Raw genomic sequence first — 23,802 nt, 5'->3', positions numbered from 1 at the left:
TTTAATAAAAGCAAACGCAATAAAAGTGCAATAATAATAATAATAATAATAAATGTATGATTATCTGTAAAACAAACGAAAAATTATTTAATGGGAAAATATTTCCGAAAAACTGACCTTGCTACTTGCTTCTATCATCTAAAGGTTAAATTAGTCTCCGTCCGTTATTCTGTCATGGTTGTGTCTCAAACCAAAGATAACTGTTTACATAGTAACTAATTGGGCATCACAGACAAGATATTATTTACGTAAAAAATATTTTTTTTCTTTTTTGTAAATTTTCCATATTTATTGCGCTCTTAAGACAACACGTCACACGTCAGTGATGGCCAAACAATGGTGTCTAGGTAGGCGGCTCACTAGGTTTTGAGACGTAGTCAGAGTTCAGCATACACACCGATCGCAGATGAGCGCTTGTGCTAAAACAATTCACCATTCTTCCTTTCAGCTTGATGTCAGTAAACAGTCTGCGGGACGTAGATGGTTTTATGCAGAATAAGTAAATTATATGAAGTATACAAATAGTAATATTGGAATTATAGTACTTCAGATAGTTACATCTTGATGAATGGATCTCTTTTTATTAGCTCTAGCAGCTAAGCTGTTAGCTTACCGGTAAACTCTACTGCCTTAACCGACGACGCTTAACTTCCTGTAGGCGTGAGAAACAGGAAAGACCGCGGTCTCGCGGGCCTAATAAGGGCTTGTGTTTCTGCTGTAGCCAGCGGCTCTGGTAAACTTCAGGTAAGTCGGTTCCACTACTGTTCCACGGTCCCCAATGATACAAAATAAATTTTTATTAGATTCTGATAAATTAACGCGCAAGCTAAAGAGTTTGATACGTTAAATATAACTTTGTTTTTCAGTGTGCTGTGCATCTGAGAGCAGTTCTCGTCAGACTGAGCATTCTAAATAGTATTTTTTAAATAGTTTTTTTTTTTTGGAGCAACAAATGTTAAAACGCGAATATAAATTTTTATAAATACACCTAAAGTAAACTCACTATTAAACTATGGAATTGTTTTATTACCATATCCATATTCTATATTTACAGAATTTTACTGTATACTTCAAATAATAGCATATTACCATAGTGCATGTCCAGAACATGGGTTTAACATTGTAAGTCATGTTAATACCACAGTGCTGTTTTTAGTGTGGGTTTTAGTCACAAATGGCACCAAAAAATAAATGAAACAAAATTACAGTTATACTTAATTGAAATGAATAAATCCCGTAGCCGTTTATTATAATGATTTTACAGTAATAGCAATAGTTGTACTAATTTATATTATGTAAAGGATGGTTATTATAAACCTTTTTTTTTTATCTCAAATGTTTGCTTTGTCTTTCCCTTTCTTTCTTTGCAGCAGAATGGCAGACAGTGTCAGTCTTCAGTTTGTGAGTCCATATGCATTTGAGGCCATGCAGAAGGTAGATGTGGTCAGACTAGCAGCTTTAAGTGACCCAGAGCTGCGGCTCCTGCTGCCCTGTCTGGTGAGGATGGCTCTGTGTGCCCCTGCAGATCAGAGTAACGCCTGGGCACAGGACAAGAAGCTCATCCTGCGACTGCTGTCAGGGGTGGAGGCGGTAAACTCCATTGTTGCACTGCTGTCTGTGGATTTCCATGCTCTGGAGCAGGACGCTAGAAAAGAGCAGCAGCTGAGGTGAGTTCAGAAGCTAGAAATTGCTTTCATGTGGTCGTTCTATAGCAGGGATAGGCAACTCCGGTCCTGGAGGGCCACTATCCTGCAGAATTTAGCTTCAGCCCTCATAAAAACTCACCTGCCTGCATCTATCTAGTAATCCCGAAAACACTGATTGCCTTGTTCAGGTGTGTTTAATTAGGGTTGGAGCTAAACTCTGCAGGATAGTGGCCCTCCAGGTCCGGAGTTGTCTATCCCTGTTCTATAGATTCCGTTCACTGGCAGAATAAATCAGATAAGTAAGTCTTTCTCAGAATTACTCTGAGAAATTAAGAGAGGTGTTTTTGAAGGAATTTTGCTTAAAGGGGGGGTGAAATGCTAGTTTTCACTCAATATCCTGTTAATCTTGAGTACCTTTAGAGTAGTACTGCATCCTTCATAACTCCAAAAAGTCTTTAGTTTTATTATATTCATAAGAGAAAGATAGTCTGTACCGATTTGTCCCGGAAAAACACGACCGGCTGGAGGCGTGACGTGTGGGCGGAGCTAAAGAATCACGAGCACCAGTAGGCTTTTGCGTTGAGAGCGTTTGGAAGCTGTGACATTACCGTGAGGGAAAAACCATCATCCTAAACAAACCATGGCTAACAGTCAGATTCAGTGTATATTTATGATCCAGAATCAGATCCAGAGGCTGAAATTTAATAAGAGCAGCATCAGCAACGACGTCTCTATGTGGTATGTACTGAAACTGTATATATTTGCTTAGCGGTTTTGGAAAATGACTAAGTTCCACTTTGTCGTCTTTTTTTTCTTTTCTTTTTTTTTTTTTTTAAGCTGAACATGTGGAAAGTGCAGTTTGATGACAACATCGCATGTTGTTTACTTGATGTGCTTACGCGCCGATAGCTAAGTTAACAACACAGAGATATTTGAAGCAGTTTTACTCACCGCCTGCGGTTCCAACACACGATCGTGACCCTTTTTCGTTGGGACTGCATTATCCTTAAGAAATAAATAATGTGCAAATCCGGCGTCAAACTGGGTCTTGTTTGTAAAACAAGCATCTTCGAAATCCAGGAAACAAACAAAAACACTTGCACAACTCCGTTGATGCTCTGTAAAAATAAACTCCATCCACTGGTCCCTTAATGCTGTTTCTCTTTTGGTAATCTGTGCAGGGTTGTCTTGCCCTGGCAACCAAAAACACACTCCTTTTGTGACATTTCGTGACGCTCTCGCTCTGATCAGTGAACATCTGTTGTGCTCTCTCTGCTCTGCTATACGGGAGCGCGCGCTCTTCCGGCAGACGTGCCCTTAGGACCCATATAAGGAAATTCCACTCCATCTAACGTCACACAGATCGAAAAAACTTTCCGAAACTTGTGACAAACCGGAAGGAGTATTTTTGGAACAGAAATACTCCTTCAAACGTACAACTTAATTTTTGAAACTTTGTCCATGTTTAGCATGGGAATCCAACTCTTTAACAGTGTAAAAAACTCAGTATGCATGAAATAGCATTTCACCCCCCCTTTAAATATCTGATGATTCGAATTATATTTTCTCTCTACAGACATAAGGCTGGTGGCTCTAATGGCGAGAGCATTCTGGTCTCTCAATTGCAGCATGGTTTGACTCTGGAGTTTGAGCACAGTGATCCTCTCAGGAGACTCAGACTGGCTCTTAGTGAACTGCTGGCCATTATGAACAAGGTTTAGTATTTACTTCTGGATAATGATCTGTCCTTTAAAAGTGAAGTGTATCATTTTTTAATGACAACTGTAAGTTAGTTACTGTGTGTGTGTGTGTGTATGTATATATATATATATATATATATATATATATATATATATATATATATATATATATATATATATATATATATATATATATATATTTATAGGGAGTTTATTGTGCAAAAAAAGATAACACCATTTTATTTCATAAAAAAAAAATGTTTTTGTGTTATACGTGTTAGTAAGCTTTATTTTCTTGTTATTTTTTACCTAATCAAAGACTGCAGTTTGATTTGAGATTAATTGGAATTCACAATGACACACCAAGATTTTTGAAAATTGTTATCCGTCTTTGCAAATGAGCTCTTCATATAAACACACACACACACACACACACACACACACACACACACATATATATATATATATATATATATATATATATATATATATATGATTTGGAAAGGCACACGTCTTAATAAAATGTTGATTATTAAAACAGCTGATAATACATATCAGAGCAAAAATCAAGCACTGAGGTTAAAAGAACTGCCTGTAGAGCTCTGAAATAGGTTTGCGTCAAGCCACACATCTGTGGAAGAGTTCAGAGAAAAATTCTGCTTCATTGAAGGGTCATAGAAGCGGTAACAGAGTTTGAAACAACAGTAACAGAAGTTTGAAACAGCCATGCCTCTTTCTAGAGCTGGCCTCCTGGCCAAACTGAGAAACTGATGGAGAAGGGCTTTTGTTAGTGCAGTGAATTAGAACCTGATGGTCACTCTAGTTGATCTCCATGATCATGTGTGGAAATAAGAGAAATCCACAGAAGGACAAACTTCACTGCAACACTACACCAATCTGGGCTTTATGGTAAAGTCTTAATTCTCTCCTCGGTGGAGACAAATTAAAACACACTTGGGATTTGCAAAAAAAGCACCTAAAGGACTCTCATACTCTTGAAAAACAAGATTCTCTGGTCTGATGAACCTCAATTCTAATCTCCATCATTTTTGAAGGAAACCAGCTCTGCTCATCACCTGCAGAGTATCACCCCAAAAGTAAAGTTTTTTTCAGCGGCAGGGACTGAGGGACTCGTCAGAGTAGAAGGAACACTCAGTGCACCAAAATACAGACTGAAATACAGTGAATATCCTTGAGTGGCCCAGCCAGAGCCTAAGCTCAAACCTATTCAAATATTCTGAAAATGTGAATCAGTCCCCATCACACCAGACAGAGCATGAGAGGTGAAGAGATGAGAAGAATGGCATATAATTACTAAATGATGATGAGTAAAAAATTGTCAGCATCAAAAAAAAAAAATTACTTGACTGTAAAGGTGCTTCAGCTAAACGTTTAGTTAACGGTGTGAATACTTATACAATACACTTAATTCAGCTATTTTTTTAATTTGCGAAGTTGTGACATTTTTGTTTTAGTTTTGTCAATATTGTGTATGGCGTGTAGATTGATGTGGGAAAAAAAGTAATTTAAAGCAGTTTAACATAAGAAAACATAACAAAAAGTGAAAAAATGAAGGCACTGTGTGTGTGTATGTATGTATGTATGTATGTATACATTGTTATTATGTTTTTGTTCAAATAAATGTAGCCTTGGTGGACATAAGAGACCAATTCTCAAAACATAAAAAAATGATATAGCTATTATGATCCTTTTAGCAAACTGAAAGACAGAAAGAAAGAAATTAAACATGTATGTTTTCCTCAATATTTCATAAAGATGTTTGAAGAAGATGTTTGCTATCTTTAATTTATTCTATCACACTCCGTGTTCAAATATTTTCCTGTGTTGAACAGGTGGCTGACTCTAATGGAGAGTTTTTCCTCCGGTCCTCTGAGTTGTTTGAGAGCCCCGTGTACCTGGAGGAAGTGGCTGATGTTCTTTGCATCCTGCAAGCAGGTGAATGGTTCAAAGACCCAATCTATGACACAATCATCACCACATCTGTAAACATTTCCTTCAGCATGTCAGAAAAGAAAACACTTGCTAAAATGATACTTCAGCTGTGCCTGACATTTGTCCTGTTTTGTCCTTTATTTACTGTCTTTGAAGATAAAACTATAAATTCGTCTTAATCAGAAAATATATATTCTTTTATTTATCTGCTCCCAATAGAGCTGCCTTCTTTGCTGCCCATCATTGATGTGGCCGAGGCGCTGCTTCACGTGCGGAACGGAGAGTGGTTCCTGTGTCTGCTGGTGGCAAATGTCCCAGACAGCTTCAGTGAGGGTATGTCCTTCATCTGCTGAAATATCCAACAAATATCGAATCAAAAACAATTAAAAATGTCACTTTTAATCCATTCACTATCCTGTCGTTTAAAGACATGTAATCAGCACTTATTGGATGTACTTTTTTATTTACACGTGCCTGGCCTACTATGCACATTTAATCACACATGTTCATTTGTGACCCGTGCTGGCAAAATGAGTCGCAATACGGAATGTAGTTTAATTTTAAACTACCGTATTTTCCGGACTATAAGTCGCACTTTTTTTCAAAGTTTGGCTGGTCCTGCGACTTATAGTCAGGTGCGACTTATTTATCAAAATTAATTTGACATGAACCGAGAGCAATGAACCAAGAGAAATGAACCAATAGAAAACATTACTGCGCTCTATGCTGCTCTGTGCTCCTGTAGCCTACACTAAGCAGCATAGAGCTCCCTCTCGTGGCTGGAGATGGTAATGTTTTTTTGGACTGATGCGACTTATACTCAGGTGCGACTTATAGTCAGAAAAATACGGTATATGCAAAAAAAAAAAGGTTTAATTTAAGGTTTTCACCAAAATGAGTTAGGCCCTCCTCGTCTAGTCATCCTGATAATCCAAAATTTATTTATATATATATATATATAAATAAATAAAAATTCTAAAAAATGTAAAAATAAAAATAACATATTAAAAAAAATTAGCTATTTGCTATAAATCATTTTGCCAGCACAGGTCACATTTATAAACATTCCACATTATGAAAGTTCATTAAATTGTGGACTTCTAAAATACTTTTAAATAGTTGGAGTTGCATTCAGGTGTTTCTAGGTTTTGGATCAGGGGTATGTAAATTAGTTTTCTTTTTAAAATATAAAAATAGGTTTTGTTTTTCTTCATTTACTATAAATCCACGTGAAACTCAGTTTTACTTTACATTTTATCTGTCTTATGTGGCCATTGCACGATCATCTAAAAGGTGCTGAATTTCCATTTTGATGAGTATGGCAGGGTTGATTATGTGCAGTTTGGGCATGGGTCTCTTTGTGTACCTCTTTATGTGTGTATGTGGGTTTTCCACAGAGATTCTCTAAGTGGAAATAAAAACATCTCAGAGTCTGTGCTATCTTTTCATCACTCCTAGGTCCTTGTTGAGTCAATAGCTTATTTGTGTGAGACTCCATTCAGAGCCAGTTTGAAATGTTTCGTATTATTGAATGGCCAATTCTCAAAGCTGATTACCTAGACAGGATCTTTCATTGGGAGAATATTCCGCTCAAGGCTGAATCATTAAGGGAAAGAGCTTATCTATGGAGATGCACTGTAATCAGATGCAGCATGAATTGTGACAGACTCAGCTGCGGTTTCCCTCAATCAGGCGTTTTTTCATAAGGGGCTATTGAAACTAATATCATTCCGGCAGCCGTCATAAAAGATTCTCTGTAATTCTAATCATTCAGCGTGGCAAAATGTCATCTGTGGTTAAAATCACATAGTAAAAGGTAAACTGATATTTTAATTCAAGTTGAGAGGAGAGCTGGATTCCAAGCTAAATAAAGAAAGACATTTGTGAAAAATATTTTTAAATGATCTCATCTGAGTTGTAACATAGTAGTTGTGACGATCAGTCAAGTTTAGCTTTGGTGCTCACATGGACTCACAGTATCAAATCTGGTCTACATCTTGTCCCAATGGCACATATAATATTTGGGAAAAGCTATGTGTTAGCATTCCTGTGCATCTTAGTAAACTGAGACTGAACCATGTTAACCGGCCCATTTCTTTTTTCTTGATCGAATGTGTCTTTCAATAAAAAAAAGTGTCAAAAGGCCAAAAAAAAAAAAAAAACGAAAGAAGCCTCTTCTCACTCAGGATGCATTTATTTGTTTAAAAAAATGGAAAACACAGTAGTATTAATTCATATTCCAATTAATAATAATAAGAACTTCCTGTGAAATGAAGCTGAATTTATGCAGTCATTACTATAGGCATCAGTGTCAAATGGTCTTTTAGAAGTCATTCTAATGTGTTGATTTGGAACAATTCTTATTATCAGTGTTTAAAACAACCTTTTCGGTACATGGTACATTTTTTCAGTGTTCTTTGAATGGAACATTAAAAAGAATAGAATAGAAAATCTGAAAAAGATGTTCTTCGTAACAGTTTTTCTTGTATTTATGGTCACGTTTGATCAGTTTAATGCATCCTTCCTGAATAAAGATTTGAATTAAATCATTATTTATCTTAATGACCCCAGACCTTTGTACTGTACTTAATGTATTTAATAAAAATACAACAAAATTAGCATCTTTCATGTGGTTTTCAGGCTGCTTAAAGTTAAAAGCAGCACATTTAATCGAAGTAGCTTATGTGTCCCTGTGTCTCCAGTGTGCAGGGGTTTGATAAAGAACGGAGAACGGCAGGATGAGGAGAGCGTGGGTGGGCGACGCAGGACAGAAGCTCTCCGGCAGCTGTGTCAGATGAACCCTTCTCAGGCTCTGAACATCAGGGCCATGGTGGTGAGTCTCGAGCTTTATACCACCTGTCATGCTTGGTAATGGACAGCAGCTAAATTGGTCCGAACCATGTGTCATTAAAATCAAGCTCTTGGTCCTTCCACAGGTGGAAGAGTGTCATCTTCCTGGTCTGGGCGTTGCTCTAACCCTAGACTACAAGCCAGACACGGCAGATGAGGCGGTTAGTCCTCTCGTGTCTTATGTCAGCGGCCTACTCCTGGGCACCAATGGAAAAGTGCGTACCTGGTTCAGTATGTTCATTCGCAACGGACAGCAGGTAAGGATGAACAACAGAAGCACGCAGACAATTGATGATAAGCTGCGTTGTAAACACATGAAATGCATGTATGTGTTTCACTTCAGAGGAAAAGAGAGAGCAGCTCAGTGCTGTGGCAGATGCGCAGGCAGCTGCTGTTGGAGCTGGTGGCCATCTTACCCCGCTCCCGCAGTACCCATGTTCCCAACGACAGTGACATGGACTCAGAGAGCAGCTCGGGGTACTCTGGCCTGCGGGAGGAGCATGTGGTGAAGGCCAGTGCGCTGCTGCGGCTCTATTGCGCACTTATGGGGATTGCTGGTCTTCGGTATGCTACAGCTGACACACATCAGTTCTTTAAAGTATAAATGGGTGGTATAGTAACTCTTAACCATGAGTAATTTAGATGCTTAAGGTGCTGATTTCCCCTTGGTTCTGGCTTCATTCCATTGCGAGGTTATGGAAGTTAATTCCAACAGTTTATTACATTCAGTTCCTAATGACACTGAATACCTCTTCCAAATGTTGCGAAGTTTTAATGGTGGTTACCGATGTGTTTTCTTTCCACAGGCCCACAGATGAAGAGGCGGAGCAACTGTTGCAGTTGATGACCAGTCGTCCTCCAGCCACACCGGCAGGAGTGCGCTTCGTCTCCCTGTCCTTCTGCAAACTGCTGGCGTTCCCTACCCTCGTCAGGTGCACACTTTGACACTTATGCTCCACCTAAATAAGGATTTAAAGATTTAAACGTTCATATCATACTTCAGTTAAAATGTTCTCATTGAGGTTCAGTGGTAATGTGCCATAAATCATTATAATTTAGTTTGACACAGTTTTACACCTCCATTTGAATCTGTGCTAATGCTGATCTTTTAGGACTTCTGAAACTCTGCTAAACTGTTACACTACAGTTCAAAAGATTGTAGTCAGTACAATTCTTTTATGGACAGTTAGTAATACTTTTATTTAACAAGGAGGCTTTGAATTGATTAAAAGTGACAGTAAAGGCTTTTATGTTTTTACAGAGGGTTTGTAGTTCAAGTAAATGCTGTTTCTTTTGAACTGTCATTTCCATCAAAGAATACTGAAAAAAAATACCACAAAAATAATTTTACTCCACGTTGATAATAAGAAGTTTTTGTTGGCCTCTAAATCAGCATATTCATGTGATTTCTGAAGGATCATGTGACTCTAAAGACTGGAGCAATGGTTTGCTGGAAAGTCAGTTTTGGAATAAATTACAGGAATAAATTACATTTCAAATTCAGTTTTTTTTAATTGTAATAATTTTCCACAGTTTTTTTAATTTTTGCTGTATTGTGGATCAAATAAATGTGCAAAATACTTCTTTTTATAAAACATTAAAATCACATTATAGACCCCAAACTTGGGCAATAGTGAATGTCAAAAGATTAAGGAAAATAATTGTTGCATGACATGACCACTTCAAATATGTAACATTAGCAAGCACTTTGTATTTTCAGTAAACATCAACATTAGCACTTTAATGTTCTGTCACTCAGTTATGTTTAATGTGAAGTTCAATTCAGTTCCATTCTAGTGCAATAATTTTATTTACTCAAAGTCCTTAAACCCAGATGCGTCATGGTGCTGTTGTTGTTTCTTCTCTCTGCAGTACTCCAGAACAGGAGCAACTGATGGTAATGTGGCTCAGCTGGATGATAAAAGAGGAGGAGTATTTCGAGAGGTACAGAAGCCCTTCAAACCCATAACAACCAATAAATGCATTTTACAACATACTAAAAATGCCTGTTATTTTATGATTCGGCAAGAAGGAAATCTTCTGGAGAAGTTTACAGGAAACAGAATCGTCTGCTTATGTACCAAACGTCTGTTTATCCTTCGATCCAATTAGTTTTAGTTCATAGAGAACTATTTAAGAAGTATTTGGAAATTACATTTTGAATTTTCACATTCTTTATGTGCGCAATCATTTCATTCCTCTGAGGTCTTCCCAGTCTGGAGCGTTCAGACCCACTTCAGTTCTAGATAAAGGCGGTTTGGAAGCATAGGCTGGTGAGCCCATATGAATCTTAGCCTGCAGTACAGCCCTTTTTCTTTTTACTTAAAAGACCACTTTTTTAGTAGACCAGAAAAAATTAAATGTGCAAAAATAAAGCATTTGTGGTGAAATGTGGTAAATGTGGTCAGTATATTAGATCATTTTATGCTTATAAAAGTGAGATGGGGAGAGCATGAATGATGGAATGAAAACAGATGGGGTTAAGCTGAGGTTAGGCAGTGGCAGGCTTTTTCAATTTAATAACTAATAAGCAGCTGATGGGTTATAAGTCATCTCCTGTAGCTTGTGCTCCTTGTGACCCACTATGATTGGAGCGCTTATCCACACTATAAATTTAGAGATAAATGTCCATCGATGCACAGCCGAGGGTGTTTGTGGTTAGTGTTATCATATATGTGAAGCCCACTGTAAACCTGGGGGTTGATATGTGTCTATCTGTTTGTTCTATATAAAAGAGTGTTTAAATATGTACTCTTTTTAAAGCATTTTCCCCTTCTACTCATTGTCTTCACTCTATTTTGCCTTTCCGTCCCCCTCTTCTCCTCCCTTCTCTTATTCTTTCCAGTGCCGCCGGTGTCTCTGCCTCTTTTGGAGAGATGCTATTACTGGTTGCAATGTATTTCCATAGCAACCAGCTCAGTGCCATCATCGAGCTGGTTTGCTCCACCCTTGGGATGAAGGTGAGTTTAAGCAATCAGTTGGTCAGCCAATGAATAAAACCTACAGTAAAGACACTTCAGCACTAATCTGGGGGCATTAGGTTTCCAAGTTATTATTATTAACGTTGGATGCCTGTCATTTCATGTAATTTATTAAGATGGGAGTGTCTCTTGAATGTATTTGGATGTCATAGATGTTTGTGCGGTGTATGCATGTGCAAATTGAAAACAATAGCATTTATTTGAAAAGTTAATGTTTTTACTGTCCCTTTAAAACAACTTAATGTGTCCTTTCTGGATTTCTGCATGTTTATTTATGTCCCCAAACTTTTGAACAATGGTGTATATGATTAGGGAATTCTATAATGAATGTGCACGAGGTAATGCATTAAGTGAGGATTGGCCTTTTAGTTAGAGTAATGAGTGTATAAATGAGTGTTAAAAATACATTCCACAATCGCAGATGTTTCTACCCCGGTGAGTTTAATTTCACAGAGGACCCCAAAGATAGGCGATGAAAAAGTAGCTAATATGCGCTGTAATTTTTTACCACAGTTGTGTGAGGACACGAAGACTGGAATTTCACAGAGTACATCTGCGAAACACATATTTCAAACAAACCCATCTGAATAGGAATTTTAGCCGTTTCAACTGTCTTACCTAGACAGCCGCTTTGGACATTCTGGACATTTGATTTTTAGCTTATAATGAGCAAACATGCTTTATAATTAAGCAAATTAGTTTTTATTAGACACAATTAATTAATTCTAGTGCTTACAGCAGTAGGTCAGTCTATCCATCAGGGGTTCTCTCTAGAGGTATTGGGGTTTTTGTTTGTTTCTCTATAAAAACAAGTCAAATTTAGAAGCAAACGAAGGGGGTACTTAGTCCTGTTTACTTTGGGGCTTAAATGCCAACATTGGTTAAATTCCAAAATTAATCCTCTAGGTGTAAACCATCCATTATACTTAGCTTGCACTGTAAAAGTCACAGAAGAGAGGGTGTTAATTGGTGGATTTATTGATTGTTAGTGTCTAGGAACATGCACATCCCAGAGAAGGCTAAAGTACGTCTGTGTAATATGTTATTGCCCTTAGCTGAGTCGTACATTATTGATGTGGTACAGATATATGAGTCATGGAGGGTTTGTTTAGCCAGAATGAGTCACTTTCGGCATTAAGAAAAAAAACTTCATGTTTTGTTGAAATTTGTTTTTGAAGTTTCTAAACCTTGTACAGAGTTTAATCTGGTTGAGAACTGTCTGAAACTCCTTATCCTTCCACAGATCGCCATCAAACCCAGTTCACTGAGCAAAATGAAGACCATTTTCACTCAGGAAATCTTCACAGAACAGGTGCCTCTTTCTTGACACTGGATTGATGGTGTTTTAATGCAAAGCGGCCGTTAGCCTCTCCTAATAAGAGTAATGTTTTTGTAAAAATAATTGTGTGCTTCTGAGTATGTGCAATTTATTTGACATATTGTAAGAACTGTGTAGGCACGATTTCAAACATCTTAATTACTAACAGCCTGTCATATTATTACATGCACTATTATGGATATCCTTTCCTAGCAGCTATCTTTGAGAACTGCATACTTGCCATCTGTTGAACATGGCAGTCTAACGAATTGAAACAAAGCACTTTTTGTCATCGTGGATAAGACATCTGTTGAACATCTTAAATGTAAATTGTGGCATCAAGATGGATATAGTGACAAGTGGATTTTTGTGTTGTCACAGGTGGTCACAGCACATGCTGTGCGAGTGGCCGTTACTAATAACCTCAGTGCCAACATCACAGGATTCCTCCCCATCCACTGCATATACCAGCTCCTGAGGAGCAGAGCCTTCACCAAACACAAAGTGTCCATAAAGGTAATCATTAGAATACTCTTCTGACTGTGTTGTTTCTGTTCTGTTGGAATTGTTGTGTTGTATTCATTTTTTTTAATTCTTCAGCAGAATAAATCATGATAAGTATGTTTACTCTCATTTTGCTATAATAACAAACAAAACAACAGTTGAGAAACACACAAACACAACAATTTTTTTTCTGTTCTGTTCTGTTTTGTTGTATTTGTTTCATTTGTTTCTATTGTGTTCTGTTTGTTAAATTCTAGTTACATATACTAGCTTGTTATATCTTATTATGTTTTATTTTGTTTTCTGTTATTTTCTAGCTAGATATTTTATTATGTTTTCTATTCTGTTGACAACCCTCTATGGACACCATAGTAATTGTATTGCAAATTTCTTAAGCCCCTTTCACACTGCACGTCGGACCCGGTAAATTGCCGGAACATTGCCGGGTCGCCTTTGATTGATGTCCCGGGATTGATTCTGGCATTGAACCCGGGTCAGGGACCTAGTAACATTGCTGGGTTCAGTCCCAGAATCAGCGCTGTGTGAACAAAAGCCAGATCTAATGCGGTGTCGTAGTGATGTCACACTTTATCGCGCAACTCTTTTACCGGCTGTTTTGAAGGAAGATCAATGTTCGCAAAAAAAAAAAAAATGTGCAAACTGTAATGAAGCAGAGATCAGTTAGTTCCTCACTTTCCGCGCTGACGCCGAGATCGTTCGCCAGCTTTAATGAAAGTGTAACGTGCCTAACGTTTTTGACTCGTACATTACACGTCACGCCCTGATGTCACGTGTCGTTAAGGGACCTTTACGGGTTGTGTGTGAAAGCACGCACATATCCCGGGTAATCACTGGAAGTGTGAACGTGCACAATTTAGCGACCCGGGAACAATTGCCAGAAAACTTTACCCGTGTATTTGCCGGAATCCAGTGTGAAATGGGCTTTAGTTTACTCACCAGACTGATATACAATATATGTATATGTGTGTGTGTGTGTAATTAGAATAAAAATTTGGAAACAATGTATTAATGCTTACTAGTCATATTAACTGAACTTAGAACTGATGGTGGTGCATTTTTGGTCATTCAGTGTTTCTGTAAGAAATGTTAAGTATTTTCCTCCCATAGAAAATAGTTATAAAGAAAGAAAAAAAAAAATGTACGTTGACTTAATGCATTAAGAAAGTAATATTAAAATATGCAGGCAAGCACCCCAGGGTATAAATGCAAAGTCCATGAATGTTAAGTGTTTTCCTAATAGAAAACCATTATAAAAAATAAAAAAAAGCATAACGTGGCTTAATGGTTGAAGACAGAGATTCTGTATAAAAAGGACAAACTCATGGGTCTGGATTCCAGTCTCATTCACTTTTCAGCAAATTTTAGCTGTGCACTTTTTACTGCTTGATATTGTAAACCGGTGTTTCTTACCATATTATCTTAATGTATTGTATTAATTTTAGACACACAGAGTGGATAGCACAAACAATTGTACTTTTTTTTTATATTGCACTTTATTTTTCTCTTTGTTTCCATACTGTGCCTAATGAAGCCGAAGTCTCGCACATTCACCGAAAAAAGCTTACTTCCACACTGAAAATTGAGATGGATAAGTTGGTTCTTGTTCTCACAGACATGTCTACTCTTTGTTGAATGTATTGAGCAATGTATTAAGTCTAGAGGGGAGAATATTAACCTAGAGTATTGATCTCATCAGGCTAGTATTGATCCCATACCAATACCAGTGTATGTATCGATATTATAGATATTAGGATCGATCCGCCCACCACTTATCACAGATCGCTTGACAGTGTGTTCGGCGAGTGAAGATATATCTGTGTTAAACTCACTCCAAACACTGTAGAAATACCTTGCTTATACTGAGCCTCCACTGGTGAGTAAAACTGAGAATTTATTCATGAGGGTTGTGTTATTTTGTAATGCATTCTAATTTACTTGGTTTCCTGTTTTATTCTATTCTGTTCTATTACTTTTGTTTGTTTATTCTGCTCTTTTGTTTGTGTTCCGTTTAGTAAAATTTTATTGTATTGTAATTCTGTTTCTTTCCTGTCCTGTTTTGTTTTTCTGTTCTCCTTTCTAACGACACTACATTACTCTGTTGACTCTGTTCAGTGCTAGTATCGACTTGAATCCATTGGGTTCTATTATCTGTTTGACTGGCTGGCTCCTCTCCTGACTCATGGAAAGACACTCCATTGATTTAATTAAGGATGTGGTTTTTGAATGTGGGAGCGCATCGCCCGGCTGATCAGAATGTTTCCTCACAATTACATTGTCAGCCTTAAAGGCTGGAATCTGCCTCCTCTGGAGTCAGTAAGCCATGTTATAGCTATTGATCTGCTCAGTTGGAAAGATGATTTAATCACCCGAGTGCCAGAGGTAGATGATTGGATAATTCACTTATTCTGAATGATCTCTGAGTGTCTTTTTCTTTCTTTCTTTCTTTTTTTTCTTCTTAGGACTGGATCTTCAGACAGCTTTGCGAGACGACTACTCCACTCCACACTCAGCTCCTTCCATTAATTGATGTTTACATTAACTCCATCCTGACCCCGGCTTCCAAAACCAACCCTGAGGCCACCAACCAGCCAATCACAGAGCAGGAGATCCTTAATGTTTTCCAGGGCTTGGCAGGGGTGGGTGGAGCTTAAGCATCTTTTTGATAGCGTTGACTGCAAAATCTCAAAAAAGAAAAAAACTTAACTTTGATAAATGACTGGCCTGAAGTAGCAAAAAATCAGTTGCATAGATATTATTGAAGGTTATTTTTAGACAAGTGGCATCTGTATATTGCAATATGCACAAGTCAAAGATTCAGATTTTTTTTTTAAACGATAAAAGCAAATTGTGTTGATCCTTGATAGAATCATAATTAATATAGGTTAAAAGGTACTTTAAAACAGCTGAGGTTTAATTGTGTTAAAGACCTGTTATCATGTGTGGTCTGTGGTAAAGTATAAATCACTGATAGAAATTAATATTATAATTTGAACTGCATTTATATTATCGGATGAGAACAAAATTTGAACTGAATTCAGCTTGAAAATGACACTAACTTTGCAACCCACGCTGTTTTTGAACAAAATTTGATCAACTTTGAACTGACTTGAGCTGAATAATGACACTATTGTCTAATGTAGAGCTGAATTGAAGTTGTTACAGTTGTTAAACTGCATTGATACAATGTTCTAAATTTAGCTGAATTATGGTATTATTATCTTCTGTCAAGCTGCTTTACAAGTCAAATTGAATTTGTTTCATCATTTTTTTATATTACAGCATTAACAGTGTTATTTTCATGTTTATTAATGTGAAGCTTCTGTGAAACGATCTGTATATTATAAAGTGCTATGTAAATAAATGTGACTTGTCTAAATTATACACTGTATATCTCCAGATCTATTTGACCTCTATTTGTTTCTGTCTCTCTCTCTCAGGGAGATGGAGGGAAAGTCCGTTCACAGTACACCATTACCACCCAGTTGCTCATTCTCTATTACATCCTTTCGTATGAGGAAGCTCTGCTCGCAAATACAAAGACATTGGGTAGGTATATTAAACAATTTCCTGACATAAGCTAGGTGAAATGTACTTAATTTTAGTTTATTAGCTTTTTTTTTTTTACTTTATTATACAATTGAATTTAATTTGAAGTTAGTTATTTGTATTGTATTATAATATTACATTTTATGGACAAGGATGGAGGGAAACTTCATTTTAAATGTGAATAGTATATTTCCTGTTTTACATTTGCATTTAGAATTCACTTTTTTTCCGATTGATCCATTCATTTCAAATTAAAGTTTAATCAGTTGAAAAATATGTTTTTGAATGTTTTTATTTTTAGATTTGTGTTGTGTTTTCTGATTTTGTCTTCTCTTACAGCCTCTTTCTTTGTTTAATTTTAAACGATTCAACTATTAAACGATAGTCTCTGAACACTAGGATTTAATAATTTTATCTCCAGGTAATCTGGTGTATGCTTGCTTATGTAAGTTCCTGTCTTGCCACCCAGAGTGCTGTTATAATATTAGGATGAGAGTGATACAGCTTAGCTTCTTGCTCTCTCCTCTGCATATTTAATAGCTTCAAACTCACACCAATCACCTGCAGTTTGACTTTGCTTTGGAAGCCTCTCATCGGTTATTAGAGCGGTTACTCTTCAGTGTTTATGCACACAGCTCTTCCCAGAGTGCTGTGCTTATTTAATCTCTCTCTCTCCCTCTCTTCTCCTCTATCATTCTGGAGTAATGATGCCCTTTGGCTGTGCTAATGAACTGGAATACAATGAAAAATCACCTGTACATGAGCTGCACCACAGAGGCCTATTTTTAACAAACAGCCTGATAACCATGCGTTCTCTCTCCTCCCAGCACTTATGCAGAAGAAACCAAAATCCTACTCTCCTGCCCTCATGGACCAGATTCCCATTAAACACCTCATTCGCCAGGCCCAAGGACTGCAGCAGGAGCTGGGAGGTAAAGGACACCCCTTAACCTCCATTGCACTTATATAGATTAAAAATATGTGATAATACAAACCTAGTTACATCACTAGATGCTATTATTTTTCTTATTACATGACACTGATACTTGATATCTTTCTAAAGAGATGTTTCATCAATTTTATGTGCATTGGATTACAGGCTATATACATGCAAACAGTAAAAATGCTATTTTATATATATATATATAAGTTATTAACTAATTTGTACTTGATTTGATTTTTTTAGTCTTACATTCTGCTCTTCTGCGTCTACTGGCCACAAACTATCCTCACCTGTGCATGGTGGAGGACTGGATCAGTGAAGAAGAAGTGACTGGTACTCTGCCTTTACTGAGGAAGATGTTGCTGACATCCTCATCCTGCAAATACTCGCAGACACAGCTACGAGAGGGTAAGAAACTCACACTATCAGCCCCTTAGTTAAGAGCAAAATGTGGAAATCACATTTCTCATGTGACCGAGATTGCATTAAAGATTTTCTGCCATATACTACATTTTCGAAATTTGACTCGTAATTTAAAAATCATTTTGATGGATGACAGTAAAAATACACAGTAAAAAACATTAATATTGATTTAAAATGAAGAAAAGGGTATATGTCAAAAGTCAGTTTTGGTTATATCAAACACAAGGTCAAAATAAGGACCTTGTATGTACATGTTTTTTTTTTTTTTTTTTACAGTTAACCTGAGTAAAAATAGAAAAGTTGTAGCTCAGGTGGATTCTGCAAAAGCAATTAGCACATCTCTGCTGTACAATGTTTTTCTCACGCAGTTTTCACACTACACTAAACCAGACCACTGAAATCTACATTGGGACTCATAAGGCCCTTTGGCACTGGACGGGATCACAAGTGTTTATTATGGTCTATGATATGAATAGTTTGTTGTTATAGTCTGACCTTTCATGTGCATGACTCAGTTTTGCACCTGCGGAGTAATGAGCCTGAAGGTGTTTCTGTATTCATACAACACTGCTCTGACAGGCCTGTTTCTCCACAGGACTCTTGTATTCACAGACGGTGACAGGATAATGCTATATTTAATGAGAAAAAATCTAATCTAAATCAAAATCATCCAAATATTTTACATTTGTCTTTGAATTAAGTCGTCATTTGTGTGTGTGTTTTAAAAAAAAGTATTAATCATTAACTTTTTTGTTTTCTTAGCTTTCCAGAATGTTCTCTCTGGTGGGCCCAGGCTGCTGCGCATCCTGGAGCACCTGACGCTGCTCTCTGCGGGAGATCTGATCCCATACGCAGAGGCTTTGACTGCCAGCATGGGGGTGCTCTTAGAGGACGCCGTCTCTCGCAGGATCCTACAGACTGTTAACAAACTCTGGATGGTACTTAATACAGTCATGCCACGCAAGTGAGACTTCCTCTGTGTTTAGTAAAAATGGAAGGAAATCTTGCACTTTAGCACTCGTTCTAAGTCTCTTTCCTCTGTCAGGCTGTGGGTGATGACAGTAAACGCTTTGCAGCCTTCAGTAAAGCTCCTGCGGCAGCAGAAATACACTCAGAATGATCTGATGGTGGATCCTCTCATCGTCCTGCGCTGCGACTCCAGAGTCTTCAGGTATTACCTGCTTAGAAATGCCTGATAAGAAAAACCCTATAAAGAAATTCCATAATTCATGCAAATCTTAGTCTTACTGAAGGAATGTGTGTTTGTTCTCATGAAGGTGTCCTCCACTAATGGACATCACACTTCATATGCTGAATGGGTACCTGTTGGCATCTAAGGCCTACTTGAACGCCCACCTGAAAGAGACTGCTGAATTTGAGCGTCAAGGTCAGACGGTATCAAACCTTGGGCTGGGTGGCCAACCTGATACCCCTGAGGTCACGAGAGAGGAGCTGAAGAACGCTCTGCTGGCCGCTCAGGTAGACGCATGCACAAACACATCTCTACTATTGATCTCTGAATCACCAGTTTGTGCATTTGGCATATTTGTGTTGTTTTTGTCCACCTTCAGGACAGTGCCGCAGTGCAGATCTTGCTGGAGGTGTGTTTGCCGTCCCCTCAGGAGGAGCAGCAGCTGGGAGGAGGTGGAGGAGCAGACAGCCTGTTGAGGAGCGTTCAGTCTGCTCCAGGTATTCCCATGAGGAAGCAGGTGGGCGACGCGGAGGCCCAGGGGGAGCGCGAGGCAGAGGGCGGGCTGCTCAGTGACCTGAGGGAGGTGCAGTGTCTCATCTGCTGCCTGCTGCACCAAATGTTCATCGCAGACCCCAACATTGCCAAACTAGTACACTTTCAGGTAATTAAGTCTTTCTGTTACAGTACTGCCATCACCATTATGATACATACTTTATACTTACATGCAAAATGATCATAAGACACAGTACACACACAATGTGTTTTTTATGTGGATTTAACATTATGTCATGCATTTCAGAGTGAAACAGGATATTCAGTAGGAAACAAATAATTGTATCCATTGGGAATTGATTAGATTTATTAGTGACAAGTGGTCTCTGTAAGACAGGTGGATGGAAGGGAGGGATTCAAATCAAGTTACAGTACTGTTCAAAAGAAATGTTTAATTTTTAAAGAAATTAATGCTTCAAGGATTCATTTAATTCAAAAGTGGTAGTAAAGAAATATATATAAAAATAACAGATTCTGGTCTGAAATAAATGCAGTTTTTTTGTGTGTGTGTTTTTTTAATATAATTGTTTTAATATAATTGTGTATATATATATATATATATATATATATATATATAAAATAATTATTTCCTACCTCAAACTTGTAGAACGATACTGTCAAACCTTTTGACACTATTCTGTGCACCAATACATCATTTGCAAATTTAGCAGAAACGTGTATTAAAAAATCATTTCATTTTCATCTTGGCTTGAATAATTAATAATAAAGCAGCCTATAGGTTTTTGTGAATTGGTTTCAGATAAAGGAAAACCAAATCAAAGAACTCTCTAATTGGGTTCTAAAGCTCTAATTGAGTTCTGAAGGTTTTCTAAATGTTCTTTAAATGTTTCTTTAGGGTTATCCGCAGGCTTTGCTCCCTCTGACGGTGGCAGGAATTCCTTCCATGCACATCTGTCTAGACTTTATCCCAGAACTCCTCGCTCAGCCGCAGCTGGAGAAACAGGTAAGCAATTATCAGTCCGTCCATCCATATTTTCAGTCAGGACTACTAAATCGATCAGTTGCCAATTAATTTGAATTCATGTGTGAATGAATCCCTTCATTTGTTATCCCATGAATATACACAGAATATAATTTATATTTTTAGGATTTAGTATGCAAGACTCTTTATAGCTTTATAGTATGTACTACAACTTAATTTAGAGCTGTATAGATAGAAGTTGAAAGTATAAAGAGTATGTATTTTGCTACTCTAATCACAGACACATGGTGAGCCCTCAGGGTTGACCTCTGGGCTTGATGCTAATGGGAGTTTTGTTTTGTCTGGCGCAGATCTTCGCCATACAGCTGTTGTCCCATCTGTGCACCCAGTATGCCCTGCCCAAATCCCTCAGTGTGGCACGTCTTGCCATTAGTGTGATGGGCACCCTCCTCACAGGTAGAAATAACTCTTTCAGCTGTTGCTTTATCTCTTTAACCTTCTTTCATTTTCTCTTTACCTTGGTCTCTGTTCTTATTCATTTATTAGGGCTGGCATTTTATTAAAGAATGTCTAAAAATAACACTGATAATTGGAGATATCAGACCATTACCTTGACTTCTTTTGTAGCAAAAACCAGCCTGTGCAAACTCATCCCGTTCTCTTAGTACACACTGCCCTCTGCTGGCCACTTATTACTGCCTGTGACAAACCTTCTTCTGTAGTGTTTATGAATTATGCATCAGCCATCCATTTATTGTTTTATTGAATGGAGTACCAGAGTTAATATATTTACTTCATATTTTTGGTATCTTTCACAGTGCAGACCCGTGCCAAGCGCTTTGCATTTTTCATGCCGACGCTGCCATGCCTGGTTTCGTTCTGCAAGGCTTTCCCCCCACTCTTCGATGATGTCATGTCCCTGCTGGTTCAGGTGGGACAGGTGTCTGCTGCTGATGTCACCACCAAGGCCAGAGATATTGACCCTCTAATAGCCAGTGAGTGTATTCTTGCCTTATTTGACTGAAATGTTTTAAATTTGTATTGATCAATGGCTATTGTATGGGGCAGGGGCAAGGCAAGATGTTTTATTATTTTACTCCGTTCAGAGTCAGATTTAATAGAGTAAAAGTGCATGCCGACTTTTTCAGGTGCCTTTTGTTCTTGAAGTATTTTTTCCATAGGTTTAAAAAAAAAAAGTTGGTAACACTTTACAATAAGTTTCATTAGTTAACATGAACTAGAAATGACTGATACTTCTTCAGCATTTATTAATCTTAGTTCATGTTAATTTCAGTATTTCCTAATGCTTTATTTAATTTAATTTACTAATGTGTTCTATAATGCACATTACTTAATGCACTTTGAACTAACATTAACAAACAATGAACTTAACGTAACTAACATTAACAAAGATTAATATAGAGTGTAATAAATGTAGTGTTCATTGTTCATTCATGTTCATTAATGCATTAGCTATTGTTAACGGATGACACCTTGTTGTAAAAGTGTTACCAAAAAGGCTTAAGAGCTAAAGAGTTAAAAGCCAAGAACCAAAACCAACTAACAGCGAGGTGAATCACAACATTATTAAACAACCGCAAAAAGACATTGTGGCTCAAAAGTGAAGATTTTGACATTTGAAATAATTTATACATAATTGTCAACTGCATATTAAAGCTCAAAGTGCTTTCTTTAGTTTTCTAATTATATTGATGTTCAATTCAGAATAAAATATCAATATTTATTATATTAATATTGCATTTAAATAGTCGATAACTAAAATAATTAATTATTGTATTATCATCAGATTTAACTTCATAGATTCCAAAAAGACTTGTGTTAGTGACAAGTGACCTGTGACCCCATCACAGTTAAAATAAATGAATATCCACTTGCAAATTCAGGTAGCCCAGATAACTTGGTTTGTTTTCATTCACTTCACTTTTGGGTCAGTTAAAAGTGATTTGAGACTGACTTTCAAGTCTGATGACCCTAACGGTTTCTGCAGACAAAAAAATGGCATTCTTTGGAAGTTTTTGCACAGTCTGTTGAGCACGTGAGCTTCTGTTCCAAAGTGTTCCATTCCTTCTTTGTTCCTTTATCTTTTATCTAAGCATCAGTAATATGAGGTTATCTTTTCACAGTTCATTTCTCAGTATTTATCAAGACATGATCACAATATGCTGTGGCCAAATCATGTAGCCCTGGATTTAGATCTAATCCACTGTGCTCTTGTGTTTAGGGCTGCAGTATGTCAGACAGAAGCCACAGGAAATACCGCTGTCAGAATCCAAATACTCTCTACGCAAAAGGTCTGCAGAGGAGCTGGGTGGAGCCGATCCTGATGTACAGCTGTGCTATCAGATAGAGGCCACCTTCATGGACATCATCAGCTCCAGCACACAGGCACTGTGACAACACAAACAGACAAATAGAAATGTTAATGGGTCTGTTTGTCCCATGTTAAGGTCAAGCCTCATGTTACAGAAATCTGCTTATGAACATGTAAAGCAGTATAATGATAGATGACTTGCAGCTGTTGGACTAGTGCTGGGACCATTTCAGTTTAAAGCCAGTCCGCTCAAAACACTGAACATGAATTTTCTCCTCCATTTTGGCATACCACAAGTTATGCAAACATCTGGAATGAAGGTAATGAAAGAAATTCTAATTTAATGTAGTTTTACGTAAACTCTTCTTTTATGGTATAAATGAATAGTCAAATCATGGGGTACCGTTTTTCCAAACAAAGGACGAGATGTACTGAAAGATAAAAATATAGATTTGCAATTCCATATTCTGTTGCCAGCCTAAAACCGCCATCTATATTTGACTCAAAACAATGTTTGGCTTTCCAGGAAGCGTCTTTTAAGTCTTAAGTGAATTGGACTTTCATTCTCTAGCCTGTCCTGAAGGATTGGAGTAATTCTGGTCACTAAGCAGCTTGCTGTAGATTTAGTAGAAGGCATTTTCTAAATAGTGTGTTAGTTAAGTGTGTATTTGAGTGTGCGACAAAATGTGTGTCCAGGGCACTTAGCAGTGATATTATTGGTCTGTTTTCTAGACCACCATTTAAAAGAGTGTTTTCTTGGCTCAAATTCACTGTTTCTTGAAACGTGACGTCTGAATTGTGTTTGTGACCTTGGTTTTGTATACATGTCAAATCTTATGCTGTATTAAAACATCTTTTCGAAAACTCAGATACATCATTAAAAATATAGTAAGAATTA

General features: G+C 37.4%; 1 protein-coding gene across 2 annotated transcripts; it reads left to right on the top strand.

Moving 5' to 3' along the window:
* Positions 1-319: 319 nt before the first annotated feature.
* ints2 (integrator complex subunit 2) lies at positions 320-23,802 on the top strand. 2 transcript variants are annotated; one of them, XM_052567886.1, is made up of 25 exons: positions 320-744; positions 1,371-1,667; positions 3,223-3,361; positions 5,200-5,302; positions 5,519-5,632; positions 8,002-8,132; positions 8,236-8,406; positions 8,493-8,713; positions 8,956-9,081; positions 10,022-10,093; positions 10,995-11,109; positions 12,374-12,442; positions 12,830-12,964; positions 15,433-15,609; positions 16,411-16,519; positions 17,347-17,451; positions 17,706-17,870; positions 18,648-18,849; positions 18,931-19,056; positions 19,163-19,364; positions 19,457-19,738; positions 20,486-20,593; positions 20,923-21,028; positions 21,391-21,567; positions 22,815-23,802. In XM_052567886.1, the coding sequence occupies exons 2-25, from the start codon at positions 1,375-1,377 to the stop codon at positions 22,985-22,987; spliced, it is 3,621 nt and encodes a 1,206-aa protein (XP_052423846.1). In that variant the 5' UTR covers positions 320-744; positions 1,371-1,374; the 3' UTR covers positions 22,988-23,802. The 2 variants fall into 2 exon arrangements, with proteins under 2 accessions (XP_052423846.1, XP_052423847.1); XM_052567887.1 differs by having other exon boundaries at positions 334-744; positions 1,374-1,667.

This window comes from Carassius gibelio, chromosome B10 (genome assembly GCF_023724105.1).
Source record: "Carassius gibelio isolate Cgi1373 ecotype wild population from Czech Republic chromosome B10, carGib1.2-hapl.c, whole genome shotgun sequence".
In the NCBI taxonomy this organism is placed as follows: Eukaryota; Metazoa; Chordata; class Actinopteri; order Cypriniformes; family Cyprinidae; genus Carassius; species Carassius gibelio.
Note: the sequence above shows the minus strand (reverse complement) of the source record. Positions and strands in the feature narration are given on the sequence as shown.